This window comes from Rhopilema esculentum, unplaced genomic scaffold (genome assembly GCF_057945365.1).
Source record: "Rhopilema esculentum isolate cy_ngs unplaced genomic scaffold, ASM5794536v1 HiC_scaffold_37, whole genome shotgun sequence".
In the NCBI taxonomy this organism is placed as follows: Eukaryota; Metazoa; Cnidaria; class Scyphozoa; order Rhizostomeae; family Rhizostomatidae; genus Rhopilema; species Rhopilema esculentum.
The window spans coordinates 1306914-1330219 of NW_028300848.1; the positions used below are offsets into that span (position 1 = coordinate 1306914).

Consider the following 23306-nt stretch of genomic DNA (forward strand, 5'->3'; position numbering starts at 1 on the left):
GCGGCACTCCGTCGACCTGCCTATTTACAGTCTTCCCTTTTTGGCAAATTATTTTCAATAAATTTTGGCTCTTATATTTTCATCGATAATAAAAAACCATATTTTGGGCACTTTGTGAAAATGCTCGGGGTAATTTGGTCTCATCTTGCGATTTAAACGATTCTTGAAATTAAATCAATATCTGGTGTGACAGACAAACTAGGATCATGCATGCCCCAATTGTTTTACGAAGCAAATAATTCAAGAGCTGCAATAAAGGGCGACAGAAGCCTTGGCCCCACTTTTGTCAGCCTTGCCCCCTCTCCACTTTCAAACTCGTGGCATAGAACCTGAGAGTCAATCTGATACACAGCAAAAAGGCTTCCAAAACAAGGATTTCTTTGATAAGTCCTTCGGGCTGACATTGTGAGTGGCGTGGATATGCTTCCAATGGCTAGAACTACCCGCTAGATTTTGACAATACCTTTTGTAAAACCACTTAAAAGGGGGTTTTACCAACGAGAGTTCGTTGTAGGCTGAAATGCTCAAAAATACGGCAACGGCAGATAAAATCAAAATTCTTCTTTTTACCGCAATTATTCGACTAACGACTGAAAACAACAAGTTCGTCAAATAACAGCACGGCTTTAACAGGCACGGCAAAACTGATGAAGCAACCCTTCATGTAGCCTGCGCGCAGACTCCACTGGTTTTCCAACCTACGAGTTTAGTTACATGAATCTAAGTTTAGTTGAATGGAAAGTTTTAGGATTCATGTAACTAAACTCGTCGATTGGAAATCCAGTTGAATCTGCGCGCAGGCTAACCTTCATGTACCCTTAGCAGAGCCTTGAAATAACAATTACGTAATACAAAAAACATATTTACAGACACTGATGCAATCACAGCACAAGATGCAATTCTCACCTGATATTGTCCGGAAGGGAACCCTGCGTCGTAACACTTTTCTAATCTGATCGCTCTTCTCCTAAGATATCAACGAAACCATCTAATGAGACACCATCTAAAGATTTCTAATAAAACTGTGTGTACCAAATTTTTCTGCAACAAATCAATGCATGCCTGAGGAAATAAACATGAATTCATATTTGCAAAGATTATGTTGAGATAAATAGCGCTGATATGGTAGCGGACAACTCCAAGAAGAATATATCACAAATTACATACTGTACATTTGCACCACATGCGAACCTGCACCACAAGCCAAAACTTCCTCGAGTGAGTTCCTTTACAAATTTTCTAAAAATGAAGTATTGATGTGCATTGTGAGCAAAAGCAGAATTGGTACAAAAAGCACTACAGTACTAATAATTAGACTAGCTCCAGGCGCGGATCTAGGCCGGTTGCACAGGTTTCAAAAAACCGGTCAAGTTCTAAGAGCTATGTTTCTCTTTAAATATTGAATTTTTGATCTAAATTTCAATTGCAACAATTGCTGCATTTCTCCCTGACTGACTACAGTTTTTCTGTTTATATACTGAATTGAACCTTCACAAGAGTTTGACAGAGTTCCCAGCTTTCTACTTTATCTTTTATCTCATTCAAAATCGAGCAAATCAGCAGCCATTCGATGTGACAGCTTGGAGTATGCTATCTATGCGCCAAATTGAAACCGGTGGCTATTGTTTTCTGAAAACCTGTGAAAACCGGCGCCCATATATTTCCCTTATGCGAGAAAAACCGGTGACTAAAAAGCATACTCGACATCGATATCCATAGCTCGAAAGGATGGACGCTTTAAAACAAAATTATACAACATGGAATACGGATGCAATAAGAATCTGAGGTTTTTATATTAAGGGGAGTTGACGTGTTTTCTCGAAAAAATTCATGAAAATTAGAATCGAAGTTGCAAGAAGAGGATCAAAGGCCATGTTGGATGGAGTAAAATTTTGACATATTAGATGAAAGTGTGGACAAAAACACAGGGCTGTAATGGGATAAAGTACACCAAAACTGGTCAAAAATTTGGCTAGATCCGCGCCTGAGCTGAAAAGAGTTTATCGGCCAACATTTTCGCTTGCCACGATAGTAACTGGCAAATCATTCACCGAGCTAGTAGCCTATGTGCAGACTCAACAGATCGGTTTACTACTCGACAGTTCTTTGTGAGACTTGAGTCTGCACGCAGGCTACGCGTGTTATGCTACCAACAGTTATAGCTTCTGAATTTCCGATCAAAATGATGGTCAAACTACTGAGTCTGCCATGGGATATTAGTCCACAGTCTTTCAAAGAAACAAGGGTAGACACAGACATTAAGTGTTTACATTTGTGGTCATCTTTTCAGGCATAGAAAAATCTTTATCTCTTTATTTTAGTGTTTTATTTCATTACAGAAAAAAACAAGCGTTTGAGTTGAATGTGAAAAATATCATTGTTTGCGTCTACAGTTTCCTGCAACACGGGCGTTGCGGCTACTAGAAAAAAAACAGGAGCCAGCCATAAAGGGGCCAATAATTTCCAGATAGCAATTTTCTTGCTATGGGTGCAAGCAGGGGCGGATATAAGCAACAATGATTGGGGGTGTTAGGCACTAATTTTGGTGTCACACCCTTCAAGTCACTGGAAAATGATAGAAACGCCCATTTTTGAAATTTGGTTTTTAACTGTGGCGTAGCCAGGTTTGGAAGATTGGTAGGCCAAAGAGGAAAATGATTTTTACCGAATGAAACAAAATTTACCGAAGGACACAGAACTATTGGCGGAGTGTCGCAAATTTTGCGACAATTTTGATTTTCGGACGGAACCCAGGAGAAGCAATTTATCAAGACTGCCCCCTGGGATATGACATGTATCTTAATATGACTAATAATAAAACTATAACACTACATATTATAATGGTCGAGGTTTATACCTAATATATAATTGATTGAGAAGTTTGGTATGGAGTCAAGCTGGATAGTCATTAACATTATTAACAGATCAGTGTTAGCATGAAACTGAAGATCAGGCACGCCAGAGGGGGTGGGCTATAGCCCCTTCACTTTTTTGCTGCAGTATGATATCCAGGTTGTTGCATAAAAGATAATGGTGGAAAAACTACCATGAAAGTTTACTATCCCCAACCCCAAACTCTGCTCAGGCGTCCCTATCCATCCTGTTGCAAAACGTGAGATATGAATGAGTCCTATGTTTCAAAATCCTTTTCTTTAATATTGTTTCCTAAAATGTCATTTCACATGACCCTCAAGACTCAATACTACCTTGACATTGCATACTAGGAAATACCAATAACGGACTGGAATCGTAACATGAAATTTCGAAATTCATGGCAGAATCAGCCAAGTGCACCTTGAGATCTTTGCTATAAATTCGAGCATCTGTCTTGCGTAAATGATTCTGCCCGAACAAAATAGGCCATGTCAAATTAGGAACAACAAGCATTGTAAATATAACTGATCGACCATTTTCCCATACAATAGGGACCTCCATGATACCTACAGCATGTAGATTGGAGGTAGGCCCAGCTACCGAAACGGGGACGTGCTGCTCAAGTTTAGTGAATTTGAGATTGGGATGCTGACGGGCTACGTGCGCAGCATGTTTTTGACTTGCTAGGGACACCGAGCAGCAAGTATCTAAAGGCAATGGAAGGGAAAGCCCCGCGGAAGTAACCTTAGTCCACAAGATGTTTTTATCCGCAAGACGAAGGGCCGAAAATGTAAGATTACTTGTAAGGGCGGATATGGCAGGCATACTGTAAAGTGGGTCTTGCGGCGTAGCCTCGGGGAGGTGGGTGGAAGTTGAAAAGGGGAGACGTTTTTCTACCTCCTGTGCAATACAAGCAGAGGGATCCTGTTTTAAAGATGCAAGAGATTCATTAAATACGTACTTTACTGTATCAACGATAAAGGCATCACGATCTGTGTTAATATCTGCATAATTGCTATGAATTCGAGATGATACAGAATAGCGAGACTCAGGAGGAGAAGTACGAGTATCATGTGAATTACGTTTAAAGGTGCCTCGTGGCTGTAAGTGATTCTGGCCACGAGAAGGCTTGTTACGTGTGGAATCGTGAAAATTATGTAAGAATTTCTTACAATTAGACTTGGAACATTGCACGCATGTATGAATAAAGCCAAACTTACATCGGTTATTAGGTAATTCACAATGAGCTTTATGAAATTTATTAAAGTACCAGCAAATTTTTGTACCCGAGTGTCCAGAATTTAAGTTTTGCTGGACTGGAGAAGCTAATTGCGTAGTAGCGGTAAGGAGAGATTCCGGCTTCCATGGAGTGGGCGTGTCTCGAGGCGAAAGGACGTGCTGAACTGACTCATATCGTTTTGCAGCTTCGATGGCAGCAGTCAGATTGGGAAAAGGAGAATCACGACTGAGAAGTTCCTTGGATAAAATAGGAGAAAGTTTCATAATGAAGGCATGAATGAGTTCCATGTCACCAGTGTGTGGGTTGGAAGAACGATGGATACCAGGAATGAGCCTTTCGAGGGAGTGCTGGGTTACCAGAAAACGGTGTGCAAAATCGGAAACAGACTCGCCAGGACTCTGGTGCATGGCGTAGTACGTGGCAAGAAGTTCTCGGATACGTTGTTCTTTGGGTAAACCACGGTGGGCTGTAAGAGTGGCCAAACATTGATCGTAAAGAGTCATGAATTCGTCTGAAGTCCGTGTAGAAGAAAATTGAATAGTATTTTCGGACTCGAATTTGCAGACGATGTCGAAGGCTCTGGCGTCTTTTTGACATTGTTGCTTTAAATAAGTCAACCAAAATTTTGGAGAGACACCAGAGGAGGAAAGGATGTGTGTGAGCTGCTCTATGAAACGATCTAGAGGTTCCCTGCCTGTAAACTCCGGTAGAATTAATTGTGGGAGACGTAGTGTAGAGCTGCTTGAATTTTGTGGACGAACGGAGAGAGACAGGTCAGCAACAGCTTGCGAGAGGCTTTGTAACTGTCGTTGCGTTTCGGCAGTGATTTCTTTTGTGGTATGTTGTTGGGATTTCACCACTTCGGCAAGACCACCAACAAGACCAACAACTTCTTCGATAGTGGACGTGACTGACGGTTATTAACCATAAATGGAGAACCGTGTCAATTTTTGTAGCGGTTATTTATCCATAAATGGAGAACCGGGTCCAACACCAATTTTTGTAGCGGGATCTTTCTCGAAGAAGTGAGACGAAGAGAAACGAACTTCGTTTATGTTTTCTGCTTCATCATCGAAATCAAAAGTCCTATAACTAACTACGTGCTGAAATATATATCCTTAAGTTAAGTGCGTCATAAGTAACATGATAACGAGGTTAATACTGAAAAGGAGAATATTCCTATTACAATTCGAGGGGGGGGGGGGGGGTGGCAGCCTCAGATGGCAAAACTCATCAACTTGAGGAGTTCCAACTTGAGAATTCACAGTAGCAGTGGGGGCTTATTCGTGGGGGGGGCTTATTAACAATTTTTATTTCTAGGATGGGGGCTTATTTGAGGGGGGCTTTTTGAGGGGGGTCAATTCGAGGATTTACGGTAATCCAACATTGGCGGTTCTGTTGTCCGGCGGGTGGAAACTCATGTTGGAGAATTTTATTTCAGGGGTGGGGGGGTCTGTTTTGAGTGAACCTCCCGTAAAACATAAAAACGTGCCTAAAGATGTTTAGTAAAAGCGTTGTTGTTTCTTTTACTAACTAAATTTTGTGTTAGTTTATATATATATAACTTCTCACCTAGGTGTGTGCAGAAGCAAAGAGTTGAGACGACTTGTTTTTCTCTGTATCTGAACTCGATTAATCATTTTAACTATCTACACAACTATAATAAAACAGCTCTCATTATAGGGGATTAACTAAAACAAAGCGAATAGAAAAGCTAGGCTAAAAAGCGAATGTAAATACAATAGGAATATAAGCTGTTGTGCGTAAGTGCAAATATGTGGCTGAGTATATGGCTGTAAGTGCAAATAAAATGTCGTATTATAAGTTCACTATAGATGCTTCTGATATTCGATCTAGATCAGCCAACTTCTAAGGGCTACTTTACAGTCAAAAATATGTTGAATCGCGAAATTCACAGAATTTCGAAAATTAGACCAATTGTGAAAGATGGGCTAAGTCCATTGCAAAATGACTGAAATATGGCTTTCTCAGTCAATTCGCCATACATTACGTACAAAAAATTCGGTGCCAAATATCCCGGTGAATTTATTTTCGGTGGAAAAAATTTCTGGGTAAATTTCGGTGAAAATTTGAAAATTTTCGGTGGAAAGAAAGAAATTTGGTTAGTTAAGAAATAAACACATTTTGTAAATCACCTTCAACATAAATTAACTGGAAAGCAATCGTAAAAATAAAAAAAATCAAACATTCCATATCAGCCAGCCCAATAAACGGAACTGAAGAGAAGGCAAGAATTTTTTCGGCTGCTGCATCTCAAGTTGCGAATTGGACCTTCGAAATTCTATTCTGTTGAGGAAATAAGTATGAATTTAGGTCGAATTGGCACACCTATGACAGTCTGGCTCAGGTATTCTGCGGCTCGTATTTTTATCAATTGTATAAAGATACACACATGTACAAGGAATGAAAGGTAGAAAAAAATCCAGCTTGTCCTAGGATGGGAGCAGAAAGGGCCTGTGTAAAAAATGTGGGTATTCAAGATTTGTAAAAGAAAGTTGAAATTAGCAAACTTCACTTTTTAAATTGAGAATAGAGAGAAAAGTTTACAACTTTTTCTTTCGCCTCTTTTATCAAGCAAATATCATGATTTTAGCCTCAAACCAGGAACTGCAACTTAAAACCGTCCTTGCATACACACCACAGGTTTACCCCTCTGTCTTAATGACGTTGGATTTCAATAAAACGACTAAGGAGGTTAGGAATAGTGCTTTATTTATGCTACATGTATGATATTTGTCTGTACTAACAATATTGTTTCTGGGAGAAGGAAGAGAGGAAGGGTTAAGCTTGGGTTCTGTCCATTCGCAATTAATAACTGTAATTTATCAATTTGTTGCTGTGATTTATTAATGTTATTGTAATTTTTTGTTGCAATTAGGTTAGAGGCTATCTTGGCTTAGATAGTATATTAAAGAAATGTATTTAAGGTACCATCAAGTACGCATTGATAATCAGAATGAACTAGAAAGCATAAACAACGCGATGATGTCAGCTCTTTTTACAATATCGGATTGTGTCAGTTTGTTGAGAGGGACTATCAAAATGGGGAACATACTGGTTGGCTTCATCATTCTCACGGTTTCGTTCAAAGGCATCCAAAGAAGAAAACAAAGGGAAAAGGCCATTTGCCAAGATAACAAAACGAACCAAATGATAAGAAGAAAAAATATTGAACTGTAAATTCGTTGAGATACTTATTAAATTATTTTAGTTCAGTTTAGTAAAGATACTTTTAGTTTTCTTTAAGGTTTTGTTGACAAAACTTTACAATTTTAAAAAGAAATGATTAGGACGTTTTACGTTCTTACGTCTTTACGGCCTAGAAAGAAAAGTTGAGTTAATATGACTTACGTTCTTACCTCTTCTTCAGCATGAAGAAAAAAATGATGATAATGAGAACAATGGCAGCATGACACCAAAGACGATTCCAACAATAGTTCCATCGCGCGTAGATCTTCCACCATTATCTACAAAAGTGACATAAAATCTCAGATTATACACTGCTCCCACCCTGAAATATATCTTTGCATAAATTTTAGACTTGAAAGTAATAGTGAAGTTGTCTGGCTGCACATCAAAGAAAATCAACTGAGACCGAGGGTTGGTTAACCAATTTCAAAAATTTGTTTTCTTGGGCCTACTGTCCACAACATGGGAAGTATTCTGATTTCAAGTAGATGACATTTCACCAACGCGTCTAAATGTTGCCCACAACGAATATGTTTTCAAATCCCCCATCTACAATGCAATGACAAAATTTTAGCCATGTGTAGGTGCTTTTTTGGCGAATATTCAAATTTGTCAGCAAGTAAAGGACATCTTGCTCACTTTGAGGCAACTGAGGCCTAAACACCTCACTAAAGCGAAAAAGCTACCAATTTCACTGCTTACACCTTATTAATTTAAAACAAATTAAAAACATTCCAGCCTTGGATCTTCGAAAAATTAACAACAGTCAGCATGAACTTTATCGTACTGTTTCTTATAAAAAAAGAGTTTATCTCACTCATGTGCTTTCTCGCAAGGCTAGTTTATTCTAAAAGGCCATTATCAATCAGAAACCTTTGAGCAGTTTAGAAATTTAAAGTAGTAACAAAGTTTGTTGTCACGCTATATGTCACGCTTAATCCAACAAAGTTTAAAAATAACATGATGACGTCATCGGTGACGTCATCACTATCGAACATATCGAGGCTTGTTAGGGTTAGGATTAGGGATAAAAATCCATCAAAGCTTTGGAGATAATAAAATGCAAAATCGATTAATGTAGTCTGCATCTTAGGAGGGTTCATCTTCTGATGAGATTTCTTGGAAGCATTGAATGCTGTAATGAAAGGAAGTGGATTAGAAGAAGCCCTTGAAGAAGTTTATGGGAAGAGCTGTTCCCCATATCCTTTCTGGGAAGGCTGTGTCGAGAGCGCTTAGAGGACACATCCTTATCGAGTCTGCATTGGTTTGCAAATTAATGACACAATTGATTGCATCTGGACAAGAGAATCGTGATAGCTGTGAAGAGATGGAACGTCCTACATTTGAAGAAGCGACAGTGAAGATTGAGGACTTGTGCTCTGATTTTGAAAAATTGAAAAATGAATTCAGAGAAAAGCATCACCGTGACATCAATATGCAATGATTCCCAACCCTCTCAAAGCTTACGTTCAATCTCGAAGCGTACAAGAAGTACCTCGCTAAAACGTCTTGGACATTAAAGTTATGGTTGCAATATTTGAATTACATCGCCGTGGTAAAAATATTTATTCGTGCGGAGAGAACTGGTGACTGGAATTTGCATTTGATGTCTTTGAACAAAATGCTGAACTTATTCGCTGCTACAGCCCATGTTAACTATGCTACATGTGCAAGATTGCATCAACAAAACATGCTTGATTTGGAAAGCTCTCATCCTTAGGTCTATGATCAGTTTGCAAGAGGCAATCTGCACACTGTCAGGCGCAGTGAGCAATTTTGGTCAGGCTTATGGATAGATTTGGACATTGAACAGGTGATGATTAGAGCATTGAAGAGCAACGGTGGGCTGACGCGAGAAAGAGGTATTTCGGAATCTACTCGCCAGTTATGGATCGGAAGTATCCATAGGTGTGCAGACATACCCAATGCAATGAGTGAATCGACTGGCGCATATAGGAAAACAAGTGAACAGCATGTTCAGTTAGGCCCAAGCAGAGAGACAATAAAGATCTTACGTTAATCAAAGAATAGTTTGATCGCCACAACCCTTTTGGTGAAGACGGGCAACATCTTAAAAGTCTTTCAACTGGCTTGATGGTGCGAGCATCAAGAGAAAAGAAAGAGTTCAAACATTTGAAGATCTCTTACCTAAGACGAAAATGGGGAACAATACAGTGACCATCAATCCAACTATACTGTTTAGCCGTTTGTCTGCCTTGGCTAACTTCCAAAGTAACATTACTGAAAACTTCTGCTATGAGCTAACTCTAGAGCCGACGTCACTCTTTAAACAAGGTATGATGAGAAAATCGACTAAAGCTGTTCTTAGAAATCACTTACTGGGTACAGAGAATGCAACTATCCCGACTACAAATGACGTTTGCGTGGTTGATGGTGATGCATTGCTCCACAAAGTCCACTGGCCAAAATCAACGTATTCTGAGGTGCTTGAGCAGTACATTGCATTTGTAAAGCAAAGATTTGGGAATTACACTTGCGTTAACGTTGTTTTTGATGGATACTTAGACAGAATGTCAACAAAAGGTCAGGAGCCTCTTCGTCGAATGAGCAAAACGCCAGCTAGATTTGAAATCACTGAAAGCTCAAAAATTACTTGTAGCAGGGAAGCATTTCTGGCGAACATAGATAACAAGGATAGGCTGATTAAGTTGCTTTGTACTCGGTTAGAGAGGGAAAGGTTTGTCGCAGTTCAAAGTAATGGAGACGCGGATATCTCAATTGTGAAGACTGTCCTTGAGTACGCAGAAACTGGTAGATATGTTAGTGTGATGGAAGAAGGTACGGATATATTGGTTCTCATGATGAGCCACTGGAGAGATGGATTGGGAGAATCGTTTTTTGGAACAGAGAAAAAGGAAAAGAAAAGGCGACATTCAAAATTGTTATACTGGAGCATGCGGGACCTTTTATCAACACAACAGTACCAAGAAGCACTTCTTTCTGCTCATGCTTGGAGTGGCTGTGACACAACTTCAGTTATGCACCAAAAAGGTATAAAACTGAAATAATAATAGCATGATAGCTTTGTACTGCATTACCTATAATGACATACCTTGCAGTTGATATTAGGTACTAGTAATACTACAATGATATGCCACTGTTCATCATTTAGAAAACTGTTATTAGAGCACTCTGTTTGTTATAGGGAAGCTGAAAATCCTGAAGCAGTTAGAATCGAGAGAAGGTGAATACTTGAGATATCAAAACAATTTGGGAATTTGTCAATGACTCAGCAAGAGATCGGAGAGGCAGGTGTTCAACTGGTGGTTACAATGTAAATACATTTCTTTTTAAGATATTTAATAAGCTTCTGAAATAAAATATCAAGCAATAGTATCACCAATTTGAATCAACTAACTGAATTTTGCACACTTTATTTTCCAGCTACGGTGGCAAGAAATGTGACTCGTTGGCTAGTATACGACATACCAAATACATTGAAATGGTTACAACGAGCAATGTAGTAGAACCAGATAATCTTCCTCCAACTGGAAGAGCGACATACTACCATGCTTTACGAGTGCATCTTCAGGTTCATGACGTTTTTTCTCTATTTAATAAAATTATGACAATTCAAATAACTGATGTGGACGATATAACCAACACTGTTTTTATTCCTTTTCTAATTAATAGTTAATTTAAGTAGGAAAATGACATATTAGCTTCTTTATTTTATTCACAATATGAAATCAATTCCCAAAATTTTTTTGAACTTCCAGGTACACAGTGGAAGCATTTAGACCTTTGCTGTCTAAACCCGCAAGACTGGGGATGGAAAATGGAAGACGGTATATTTCAGATTTCTGTCGTGCAATCTATAAAAACTAATCACAACAATCCCAGGCCAATCTAGTGCAACATCTCGACCTAAGTCCAACAAACAACGTTTGGAACAAAATGTTGCACTAGTTTAGCCAACCATGTTAGACTTCGTTGGACGATGGCAAAAAAGTTGGTTTTGGCAAAAGAGTTGCATGATGTTTGGCGATCTTGACGTAAGTTAACTTTGGTTAAAAATGTTTAATATTCTTTGATGATTTTGGAACTGTTTCACAAATTCATCCAACATTTCTGATTTTAACTGCACATTATCCACTGCAACATTTTTCTACTCAAACTTGTGAAGCAAGGCAGTTCGATTCATTCCAAAATAACAACAAATAGCGAAAGCCAAAAATAGTCAAATGCTGGTTGAGGTGTTCAAACGGATCAATTTTTTCCCAACAATACATTCAACACCTATTTGGAACTAGAGGTAACTTGTGACATACAATTATTGGGTAAATGTTGGATCGTTCAAACGGGTTTTAAATCACATTGTTCTAAAAAGTTGTGTACCTTTGGAACAAGATATTTGAGTGGTGTGCAAAATATTTTGACTTTCCTTGACAGTGTTTGGAGCTCTCGATACCTATAAGCACCATACAGCAGAAAGAAGAGACAACAAACTGACCAAAATATTTTGGCACAAAAAACCCCCTTGGTTTTATCCGGACTGTCCTGTAGGACCCTTCAGCGTATGCCCCTTTACCAACAGCGTTGTATGCAGAGATACGAATTCTATATTCTTGGTCGCGATTCAAATAAAGGAAAGTGTATTCAAGAAAGGGGCTTCCGTCTGTGACGGTCATATTTCGCACTGTCTCTGTTCTATTTGGGTAAAACAACTCCACAAGATAATTGGATATTCCTGAATAGCCCGGACTGGCAGGCTTCCTCCATCCGATTCTAATAGATGTATACGTTGATTCAATCAATCGTACTTCCACTGGAGCAGTTGGGACGTCTGATAGAGAGAAACAGCGAAAATGATTATCCAAAAAATCTTTTGGTGATACAAAACTTAAAAATGACTTTGAAAAATTTTTTTGACTCATACTAAAGCTTTTCGTCTGACATTCTTAAGATTATAAAACGTCGGAACATAGATCGAAAAAACTATACTCTAGGAAATATATAAACCCAGTTGCTGATCAAAATAGGCCAATCAGAAACGCGAGCACATGACAGTTGAGGTTGCCCAATCAGTGCCGCTTGCCTGTGGAAATTGTTAGCAATGGAGTCATAAGGTGAAAAAAAACTCCTTCTGTCTACACAATATAGGTTTTTTCATGTTTATGTGATAGATTCCAAAACTTCTCGATAGAACGACGATCAGGCTTTACCAATAATCCAAGACATGTCACCATTATAGTTTTTTGCACAATCTGGGTTTTCCAGTAAATGCTGCCCGATAGCAGAATCGCATGTTTTGGTTGTTGTTTTACATGCGACAAAACAGAAAACATAAACAACAAAATAATGTCCGCTATTTACATTGTCAAAAGGTATTCGAAAAGCAGAGAAATTAAACTATAGAAAAGGTTGGATGGAGTGGTCAAAAGTTTGAATCATGCGCATGCCTAGAAAATGAAATGCTGGGTGAAATGTTGGATGGAGTGGTCAAACGCATCCAACATTACATCCAACATTGAAAAACAAAATTTGTTTTTGACCGTGATCAAACATCATCCAACATCGATTTGCAAATGTTGGGTGACCCAACATGGGTGGTCAAACGCATCCAATATTTCGTCCAACATTGGTTTTCTGCATGTTGGATGAAATGTTGGTTGCGTTTGACCACTCCATCCAACATCTTTTTTTCTAGGCATGCGCATGATTCAAACTTCTGTATTGTTATTTGAGCCGAGGTGAATCCAGAGTGATTTGTGAGCAACTTTTTTTAAAAGTTATCGAGTGAAAAATGTAAAGCAAAAGCAAAGTGCAGAATGAAATAATCTAACAATTAATAGCTGGGGAAAGGGTGTCGGATTAGGATGAACGTAGCACTGACGAGGAGAGTCACAGCAGGGATGGCGATCTAGATTTAGGCGTAGTCCTAACGGGAAGCTTTACGTTTCAACGTGTTGTTTTCGAAATCAGCTATCATTTTTCACTTTTATCTTACGTGCCTTTTTATCTTCTGTAAACAAGTGCTGCAAACATGTCGCTGCGCAGGCGATGCACGGTGATGGAAATGTTGGATGAAATGTTGGATGAAATGTTGGATGAAATGTTGGGCGAAATGTTGGATGAAATGTTGGATGAAATGCTGGATGAAATGTTGGATGAAATGTTGGATGAAATGTTGGATGAAATGTTGGATGAAATGCTGGATGAAATGTTGGATGAAATGTTGGATGAAATGTTGGATGAAATGTTGGATGAAATGTTGGATGAAATGTTGGATGAAATGTTGGATGAAATGTTGGATGAAATGTTGGATGAAATGTTGGATGAAATGTTGGATGAAATGTTGGATGAAATGTTGGATGAAATGCTGGATGAAATGTTGGATGAAATGTTGGATGAAATGTTGGATGAAATGTTGGATGAAATGTTGGATGAAATGTTGGATGAAATGTTGGATGAAATGCTGGATGAAATGTTGGATGAAATGTTGGATGAAATGTTGGATGAAATGTTGGACGAAATGTTGGATGAAATGTTGGATGAAATGTTGGATGAAAGGTTGGATGAAATGTTGGATGAAATGCTGGATGAAATGTTGGATGAAATGTTGGATGAAATGTTGGATGAAATGTTGGATGAAATGCTGGATGAAATGTTGGATGAAATGTTGGATGAAATGTTGGATGAAATGTTGGATGAAATGTTGGGCGAAATGCTGGATGAAATGTTGGATGAAATGTTGGGCGAAATGTAGGATGCGTTTGACCACCCGCTGAAAAATATCAACGAACTTTCTAATTTTTTGGGAATAAATGTTGGATGCGTTTGACCGGGGCTTTAAGTAAGTAAGTTTTCTGGCCGTTGACAAATTGGAAAGCAGCGAATTCTTATGAATGAGTTTCTTTTCGGCCTTTTGTGTCTACGTCTCTCTAGAACAGAAGTTTTGACAACCTTATCGAAACCGTAATCATTTAATTTTTTAGTAAGCAGTTTTTTACGAATAAAGGACGTAACTGCATTTTCTAACGCATAAGTAGATATTCGATGGCAGAAATTACTAAAAAATTTAATGAAAAGCTAAAAAATGAACAAGGTCAGATAGGTTTACGCTGGTTGTATCAAAAACAAGAAAAGGATTTTCTAATGAATGTTTCGGTTTAGAGTGCTGCACATATGCATCAAAACAGTTCACTGAAAACTTTTGGACTAAAAATGTGTTACTTACGACCAACTTGAACTTTTACTTCCGTTGATATCTTTCCTGCAGGACCTCCATCAGCAACACATCTTACTTTGGTCACCCCTTTTTGAAGATTGTAAAAACGCAAACGACTGCTTATTGGGAGGCTTGTAAAATTCCCGGTTACCTCAGCATTTTGCCCAACTTGATTATTTTTATCATCGTAGGTGCCACATGTCAGCTTCGGAACAGGGTTGCCATAAACATAGCAAGTTGAGCTTAAAGTTTCGCCTTGTCTCAGTGCAAAAATAGTTTGACCAGTAGAGGACGTTGTTCCTTCAATCAAGCAGTTTCGGAACTCAGGTACCTCTGGAATAAATATTCATTAAGAATTAAGAAGACATTGTGTTAACAAATGCAAGTGTTACCCAGAACAATTTGGGCTGTTTCAGTTCCTTATATAGTCCCTGGAGTCCAGAGTTTGCTTCTAAAAAGGTCTTACGTCACGAATGGAAAATTACATTTTGGTGTTCCACAGGGATCTTTCCTTGGACCTCTCCTATTAATAACTGGTATCGACGAGTTTCCCTTTGATCTAAAAAGCTGCCAGGTAAACAGGATCTCATCTTCTACAAAGAGTATCAACGACTTGAAGAGGACGCTAAGAAAGCGCCTTTTCTTTGATAAAATCTTCATACTTTCTTCTGACCAGTCTTAGCAAAATCTATCCGATTATGTTTGGGCATATCTATGTGGTCCTTTTTTTAGCCAGGGTTGGCTCTATAAACTTACAGTTACTGCAAAGCACAGTAGAAGAGTATTTTCGGTTGTAGGGATAAAGTTAGATCAACTTTCAAGGGAATTATTTCCCTAGATCTTTACAGTTATTTTGGATTCGATTTAGCTTTCAGAATTGTAGAGCAATATCGCGTAACTGCTTGAATATTCTATTTAAGCATGGAATTTGGTTACCACTTTCAGAAATGTCGCGAGTAAGAATAAAATGGAAAAAGCGATCCAAACCAAATACAACAAATTTATAGATATAAAATTAACCACAATTTTCACATCATATTGTTCCCTAGATCAAACGAAAAACCAAGTCTAGTCCTCTAGGGGCAATTAATTCTATGCTTAAATATCTATTGAATACTCTAACGCAAAACAATACGATCCAAAACACCACAAGCAAAAGACAAGAACAAACAACGCAAAACATCACTGAACATTAAGACCCCGTTTACACTGTGCCGGATAAAATTTATCCGCATAAAAGTTGTTCGGATTGATTTGCATTTATGTACACTATGCCGCACAAATTTTGTCCACTTTGCCCTCCCGTTTACACTGTGCCGGATAACTGCAGACACACGACCTAAATCATGCACAGAACGCCCAAAATGAAGTCTTCTCTGGGCAACAAAGTAAAAACAAAATTCCCGCCAACGTAAAAAGACTTCATTCTCTCTTCAGAATCTTTCATCTGCTTCTCTTTTAGACCAAATCCAAAGATATTTTCAATACAAATTAGGCATAGTTTGTTTTAATAGATTGTTCTTGAAACAAAATGACACTGAACTAGCAACGAAAGTAGGGAAAGCTGACAAGGATGCCAATTTTACGTGGACTGGCAAGATACTGCATTTTTAACACGAGTACTTATCGACAACAAGGCAGCCAAGATGGCGAAAGGTCTCGATTGGGAGACAGTGAAAACTAAATTGGATGAAATAGCCAATCGCTTTCGAGCAAGATACGATGTGGATAAAATTTATCAGGATAAAAGCGTTTACACTGTACCACATAGCTATCCGAACTAATTTAATCCACTTTCCTAGGTGAACTAATATTGTTCGGATAGCCACTCTTAAATTCGTGCGGATAGCGTGGATCTAGTGTAGACGCGACGCCTATCTCAAATAATTTTGATGCGGATAAAATTTATCCGCCACAGTGTAAACGGGGTCTAAAGTGTGACAAAAAACATATTTCAATTTCACTTACATTTCCACCCCAAAGTTGATTCATCAATAATAATTAATCTTCTCTAAACATTTTTTGCCGCTCAAATAACAAATGTTGTTGAAACTTTAATTACAGGATTTGATATAAATACATCAGATCGGTGAATTTGGGTTAAAAATTATACTTGAATTGAAAAGGGGGAAGAACCTCAAGTCAAAAAATTAACTTTTTGTACGGCGCCATTTAAGTTAATGTGCAAAGATAAGATGGGAGATCTGAAAATAATGAGCCGTCGAGGATTACATTAATTGTTGAGGGATTATCCAATCTTTTGCGAGGTCTTTGGTCAGCCTCCCATAGCCCCCCCCCCTAGCAATACACCCCTGGGATTTATAGAAAACTTTTATTCCACATTCAGGAAAAAATTTGCTATCATAAATAAATTGAGTGAAACAGCATTTTCACAAAATTGTTTCACAACGGAGAAAACTACTAAGCTTCAAAGCACTGAGTGAATAAGGCTAGTTGTGTCCATCAAGAAGACTGCAAGGAAGTAAAAAGTCAGGGTAGAAAGTCAGTTTAATATGATGACATTTTCAGAGAATTTATATTAGAAAGGTTGATGAAAAGGGGCCCTGCATAAGCTTCATATTTTGTGGGCGGATGAGTTTTTGATATATTGTAAACTTTCCGCCGAAACTATATTACATGTTTGAATCTTGACGACTTCCTCAGATACTGAAAACTTAAATGAAGTTAACTAAAATTAAAAATGCAATGCATTTGGTAATTTTCATTTTAAAAACTTGGTATTACAGTAATATCAAGATATTCTTGCGGAATTTCGGTAATAGGGAAATTTTCTTGCGGAATCACTGTATTTGATACCCCCAAAGACCACCCTTTTATTGAATCACTCTTCAGCTTGAGAACATATATGAGGGCTTTAAATAGTCCAATACTGGAACAAGGTTTGGTTGTAGAAATGGAATAATTGAGTAATTAGACATTCACAACAACAGTGAGAAAATTTCTTTAAAAAACTAAATCGGAGGTTTTCTTGAACTTATCATATCTGAACATGCCATTTACAGTGGCCAATGTTTCTTTAAGAGGAAATGAAACTGCAGATTTAGACCATGTGTTTAAACTAATTTCAATGTACAAATTTTTGAAAATAAAAAATACTTTAGTACAAGAATGCATAAATATACAAACCACATATTTTTAGCTTGTAAAATCCACTGTAATAAGGGGTAGAATCTGATGCAAAATATGTGCAAAGAACATCTTTTGCGTCGCCGAAATCAAAATTACGAAGCTGGAATCCAATTTTTCTTTGCCCAGGATCATCAATTGCTGAAGCTCTGCCTTGAAATTCTGGAGCCAAAGAAGCTGCAGCAGTACCTTTCTTTTTTATCACAAAATCTGATAGAAAGCCACATAAAATTCTGCCATCCTCAAGACTGCTAATGTCGTATGTCCAAGTAACCTCGATGCTCTGAGATTTGTTCCCAAACTTATCAACAAAAGTTCCAGCAGCAGGATTGAATGACTGTCCATCTACAAAAACCACATAAATATGATTTTACAACAGAAGAGTACAGTCTTTAATTGATATTCCATTGACACTCCAGATGCATTATGTTGTCATCAACAGAGCTGGTGTGAGCTGCCAATCATAACAACACTTGAGACAGGAGAAAATGTTAAATTTAAAGTGTTCCTGAAGGCCTTTCTAGGCCTTATCTAGGGAGTTGATTGCCCTTTTCTTTGCCCATGCCAACACCCTCGCAGTACCACTTAAGCAACCTAATAACTGCACTGAGAAAAATGTGTCTCACTAACCAAATACAACATGCACAGGAGGAATATTTGACAGACCATAATTATCATGGAGATTGCAATAACTAAACCTTTTGAAATTTCGTCACAATGTTTAATCAGCATTAGGTTGTATGCTTTTGGTGTGTACTAAATTGCTCTTTGTCAATTTATATATATATATGCCAAGCCAAAAGGGTGTTGTTGATTTGAGAGAAGCATATATCATCCAGCATGTGAGCTTATCAAAAATGTTCAAAAGTCAGGTAGGTTGGCATATTGTTCCTAGCAGAGATGTTAGTGACTCTCAGGTGGGGGGCAAGCACAGTTTCAAATGTTGAAAGCCTGGGAAGGAAATTTAAATCATGGGAGTTTAAAACAGGAATAGGAAACATTAAATTGTTTTGGTGGAAATTTCTGTACATTAGAATGACTAAATGCATAGACTATATGGTGGTGCCATAGTCAAATAGAAAAAACCTTGGCCTGGAAGCCAGGCCTTTCCCAGAGGCACAGGCAGAGGTGGAAAAATTTTTTCTTCTTTCTGGGAACCTAAGAATCTGGCTCAAAACTTTCTGCCAGATTTAGGGGGTAGACAAATAAACTTTATGTTTGTGCTACAACATCTGTAGCACAGGACAATAGCGACGTCTTTCAAGTGACACACGCTTCGACTTTCTATCATCGTGAAACAGCGGCAACAATTCTTTTGGCAAGGCGGGAACGCCCCGACGTTGCTAAAACGAGGAACAAGCGGAACAACCTAGTAACAAGCGGAACAACCCAGTAACAACCCAGGAACAAGCGGAACAACCCAGTAACAACCCAGGAACAAGCAGAACAACCCAGTAACAAGCGGAAATGTGAAGTTATTGTTTTGTAAATAACATATGGGGGCGTTTATAAGTCAACTCTCTAAAGTTCGTGTGGGCTAGCACGTGCACTATCAAGAGGCCGTCAAACACTTTCGTTATGTAATTTTTTGGCAGTTCGCGGCCATTTTCCCTCCTTTTCACACAACCGTACATAGTTTGATGGATCAGAAAACCTGTCGTTGTGGTTTTTCACTCGAATCAAACACCAGGGTTGGCTCTATAAACTTACAGTTACTGCAAAGCACAGTAGAAGAGTATTTTCGGTTGTAGGGATAAAGTTAGATCAACTTTCAAGGGAATTATTTCCCTAGATCTTTACAGTTATTTTGGATTCGATTTAGCTTTCAGAATTGTAGAGCAATATCGCGTAACTGCTTGAATATTCTATTTAAGCATGCAGTTTGGTTACCACTTTCAGAAATGTCGCGAGTAAGAATAAAATGGAAAAAGCGATCCAAACCAAATACAACAAATTTATAGATATAAAATTAACCACAATTTTCACATCATATTGTTCCCTAGATCAAACGAAAAACCAAGTCTAGTCCTCTAGGGGCAATTAATTCTATGCTTAAATATCTATTGAATACTCTAACGCAAAACAATACGATCCAAAACACCACAAGCAAAAGACAAGAACAAACAACGCAAAACATCACTGAACATTAAGACCCCGTTTACACTGTGCCGGATAAAATTTATCCGCATAAAAGTTGTTCGGATTGATTTGCATTTATGTACACTGTGCCGCACAAATTTTGTCCACTTTGCCCTCCCGTTTACACTGTGCCGGATAACTGCAGACACACGACCTAAATCATGCACAGAACGCCCAAAATGAAGTCTTCTCTGGGCAACAAAGTAAAAACAAAATTCCCGCCAACGTAAAAAGACTTCATTCTCTCTTCAGAATCTTTCATCTGCTTCTCTTTTAGACCAAATCCAAAGATATTTTCAATACAAATTAGGCCTAGTTTGTTTTAATAGATTGTTCTTGAAACAAAATGACACTGAACTAGCAACGAAAGTAGGGAAAGCTGACAAGGATGCCAATTTTACGTGGACTGGCAAGATACTTCATTTTTAAAACGAGTATTTATCGACAACAAGGCAGCCAAGATGGCGAAAGGTCTCGATTGGGAGACAGTGAAAACTAAATTGGATGAAATAGCCAATCGCTTTCGAGCAAGATACGATGTGGATAAAATTTATCAGGATAAAAGCGTTTACACTGTACCACATAGCTATCCGAACTAATTTAATCCACTTTCCTAGGTGAACTAATATTGTTCGGATAGCCACTCTTAAATTCGTGCGGATAGCGTGGATCTAGTGTAGACGCGACGCTTATCTCAACTAATTTTGATGCGGATTGAATTTATCCGCCACAGTGTAAACGGGGTCTAAAGTGTGACAAGAAACATATTTCAATTTCACTTACATTTCCACCCCAAAGTTGATTCATCAACAATAATTAATCTTCTCTAAACATTTTTTGCCGCTCAAATAACAAATGTTGTTGAAACTTTAATTACAGGATTTGATATAAAAACATCAGATAGGTGAATTTGGGTTAAAAATTATACTTGAATTTAAAAGGGGGAAGAACCTCAAGTCAAAAAATTAACTTTTTGTACGGCGCCATTTAAGTTAATGTGCAAAGATAAGATGGGAGATCTGAAAATAATGAGCCGTCGAGGATTACATTAATTGTTGAGGGATTATCCAATCTTTTGCGAGGTCTTTGCTCAGCCTCCCATAGCCCCCCACCCCCTAGCAATACACCCCTGGGATTTATAGAAAACTTTTATTCCACATTCAGGAAAAAATTTGCTATCATAAATAAATTGAGTGAAACAGCATTTTCACAAAATTGTTTCACAACGGAGAAAACTACTAAGCTTCAAAGCACTGAGTGAATAAGGCTAGTTGTGTCCATCAAGAAGACTGCAAGGAAGTAAAAAGTCAGGGTAGAAAGTCAGTTTAATATGATGACATTTTCAGAGAATTTATATTAGAAAGGTTGATGAAAAGGGGCCCTGCATAAGCTTCATATTTTGTGGGCGGATGAGTTTTTGATATATTGTAAACTTTCCGCCGAAACTATATTACATGTTTGAATCTTGACGACTTCCTCAGATACTGAAAACTTAAATGAAGTTAACTAAAATTAAAAATGCAATGCATTTGGTAATTTTCATTTTAAAAACTTGGTATTACGGTAATATCAAGATATTCTTGCGGAATTTCGGTAATAGGGAAATTTTCTTGCGGAATCACTGTATTTGATACCCCCAAAGACCACCCTTTTATTGAATCACTCTTCAGCTTGAGAACATATATGAGGGCTTTAAATAGTCCAATACTGGAACAAGGTTTGGTTGTAGAAATGGAATAATTGAGTAATTAGACATTCACAACAACAGTGAGAAAATTTCTTTAAAAAACTAAATCGGAGGTTTTCTTGAACTTATCATATCTGAACATGCCATTTACAGTGGCCAATGTTTCTTTAAGAGGAAATGAAACTGCAGATTTAGACCATGTGTTTAAACTAATTTCAATGTACAAATTTTTGAAAATAAAAAATACTTTAGTACAAGAATGCATAAATATACAAACCACATATTTTTAGCTTGTAAAATCCACTGTAATAAGGGGTAGAATCTGATGCAAAATATGTGCAAAGAACATCTTTTGCGTCGCCGAAATCAAAATTACGAAGCTGGAATCCAATTTTTCTTTGCCCAGGATCATCAATTGCTGAAGCTCTGCCTTGAAATTCTGGAGCCAAAGAAGCTGCAGCAGTACCTTTCTTTTTTATCACAAAATCTGATAGAAAGCCACATAAAATTCTGCCATCCTCAAGACTGCTAATGTTGTATGTCCAAGTAACCTCGATGCTCTGAGATTTGTTCCCAAACTTATCAACAAAAGTTCCAGCAGCAGGATTGAATGACTGTCCATCTACAAAAACCACATAAATATGATTTTACAACAGAAGAGTACAGTCTTTAATTGATATTCCATTGACACTCCAAATGCATTATGTTGTCATCAACAGAGCTGGTGTGAGCTGCCAATTATAACAACACTTGAAACAGGAGAAAATGTTAAATTTAAAGTGTTCCTGAAGGCCTTTCTAGGCCTTATCTAGGGAGTTGATTGCCCTTTTCTTTGCCCATGCCAACACCCTCGCAGTACCACTTCAGCAACCTAATAACTGCACTGAGAAAAATGTGTCTCACTAACCAAAGACAACATGCACAGGAGGAATATTTGACAGACCATAATTATCATGGAGATTGCAATAACTAAACCTTTCGAAATTTCGTCACAATGTTTAATCAGCATTAGGTTGTATGCTTTTGGTGTGTACTAAATTGCTCTTTGTCAATTTATATATATATATGCCAAGCCAAGAGGGTGTTGTTGATTTGAGAGAAGCATATATCATCCAGCATGTGAGCTTATCAAAAATGTTCAAAAGTCAGGTAGGTTGGCATATTGTTCCTAGCAGAGATGTTAGTGACTCTCAGGAGGGGGGCAAGCACAGTTTCAAATGTTGAAAGCCTGGGAAGGAAATTTAAATCATGGGAGTTTAAAACAGGAATAGGAAACATTAAGTTGTTTTGGTGGAAATTTCTGTACATTAGAATGACTAAATGCATAGACTATATGGTGGTGCCATAGTCAAATAGAAAAAACCTTGGCCTGGAAGCCAGGCCTTTCCCAGAGGCACAGGCAGAGGTGGAAAATTTTTTTCTTCTTTCTGGGAACCTAAGAATCTGGCTCAAAACTTTCTGCCAGATTTAGGGGGTAGACAAATAAACTTTATGTTTGTGCTACAACAACAACAGCACAGGACAATAGCGACGTCTTTCAAGTGACACACGCTTCGACTTTCTATCATCGTGAAACAGCGGCAACAATTCTTTTGGCAAGGCGGGAACGCCCCGACGTTGCTAAAACGAGGAACAAGCGGAACAACCTAGTAACAAGCGGAACAACCCAGTAACAACCCAGGAACAAGCGGAACAACCCAGTAACAACCCAGGAACAAGCAGAACAACCCAGTAACAAGCGGAAATGTGAAGTTATTGTTTTGTAAATAACATATGGGGGCGTTTATAAGTCAACTCTCTAAAGTTCGTGTGGGCTA

At 38.1% G+C, this 23306-nt stretch overlaps 1 protein-coding gene across 11 annotated transcripts in view; it reads right to left on the reverse strand.

Annotated features, from left to right (window-relative positions):
• Window positions 1-758: 758 nt before the first annotated feature.
• Window positions 759-23306, reverse strand: part of LOC148957139 (uncharacterized) — a 48595-nt gene continuing 26047 nt past the window's right edge. For 4 of the 11 annotated variants that reach the window (XM_089115840.1, XM_089115841.1, XM_089115843.1 and 1 more), the window contains 4 exons: window positions 21767-22111; window positions 17664-18008; window positions 14526-14849; window positions 10918-12131 (listed from right to left, as the gene is read on the reverse strand). In XM_089115840.1, coding sequence (XP_088971966.1) covers window positions 11668-12131; window positions 14526-14849; window positions 17664-18008; window positions 21767-22111 — 1478 coding nt within the window. In that variant the 3' untranslated portion in view covers window positions 10918-11667. The other 7 variants (XR_016145273.1, XR_016145272.1, XM_089115847.1 and 4 more) reach the window with 7 other exon arrangements.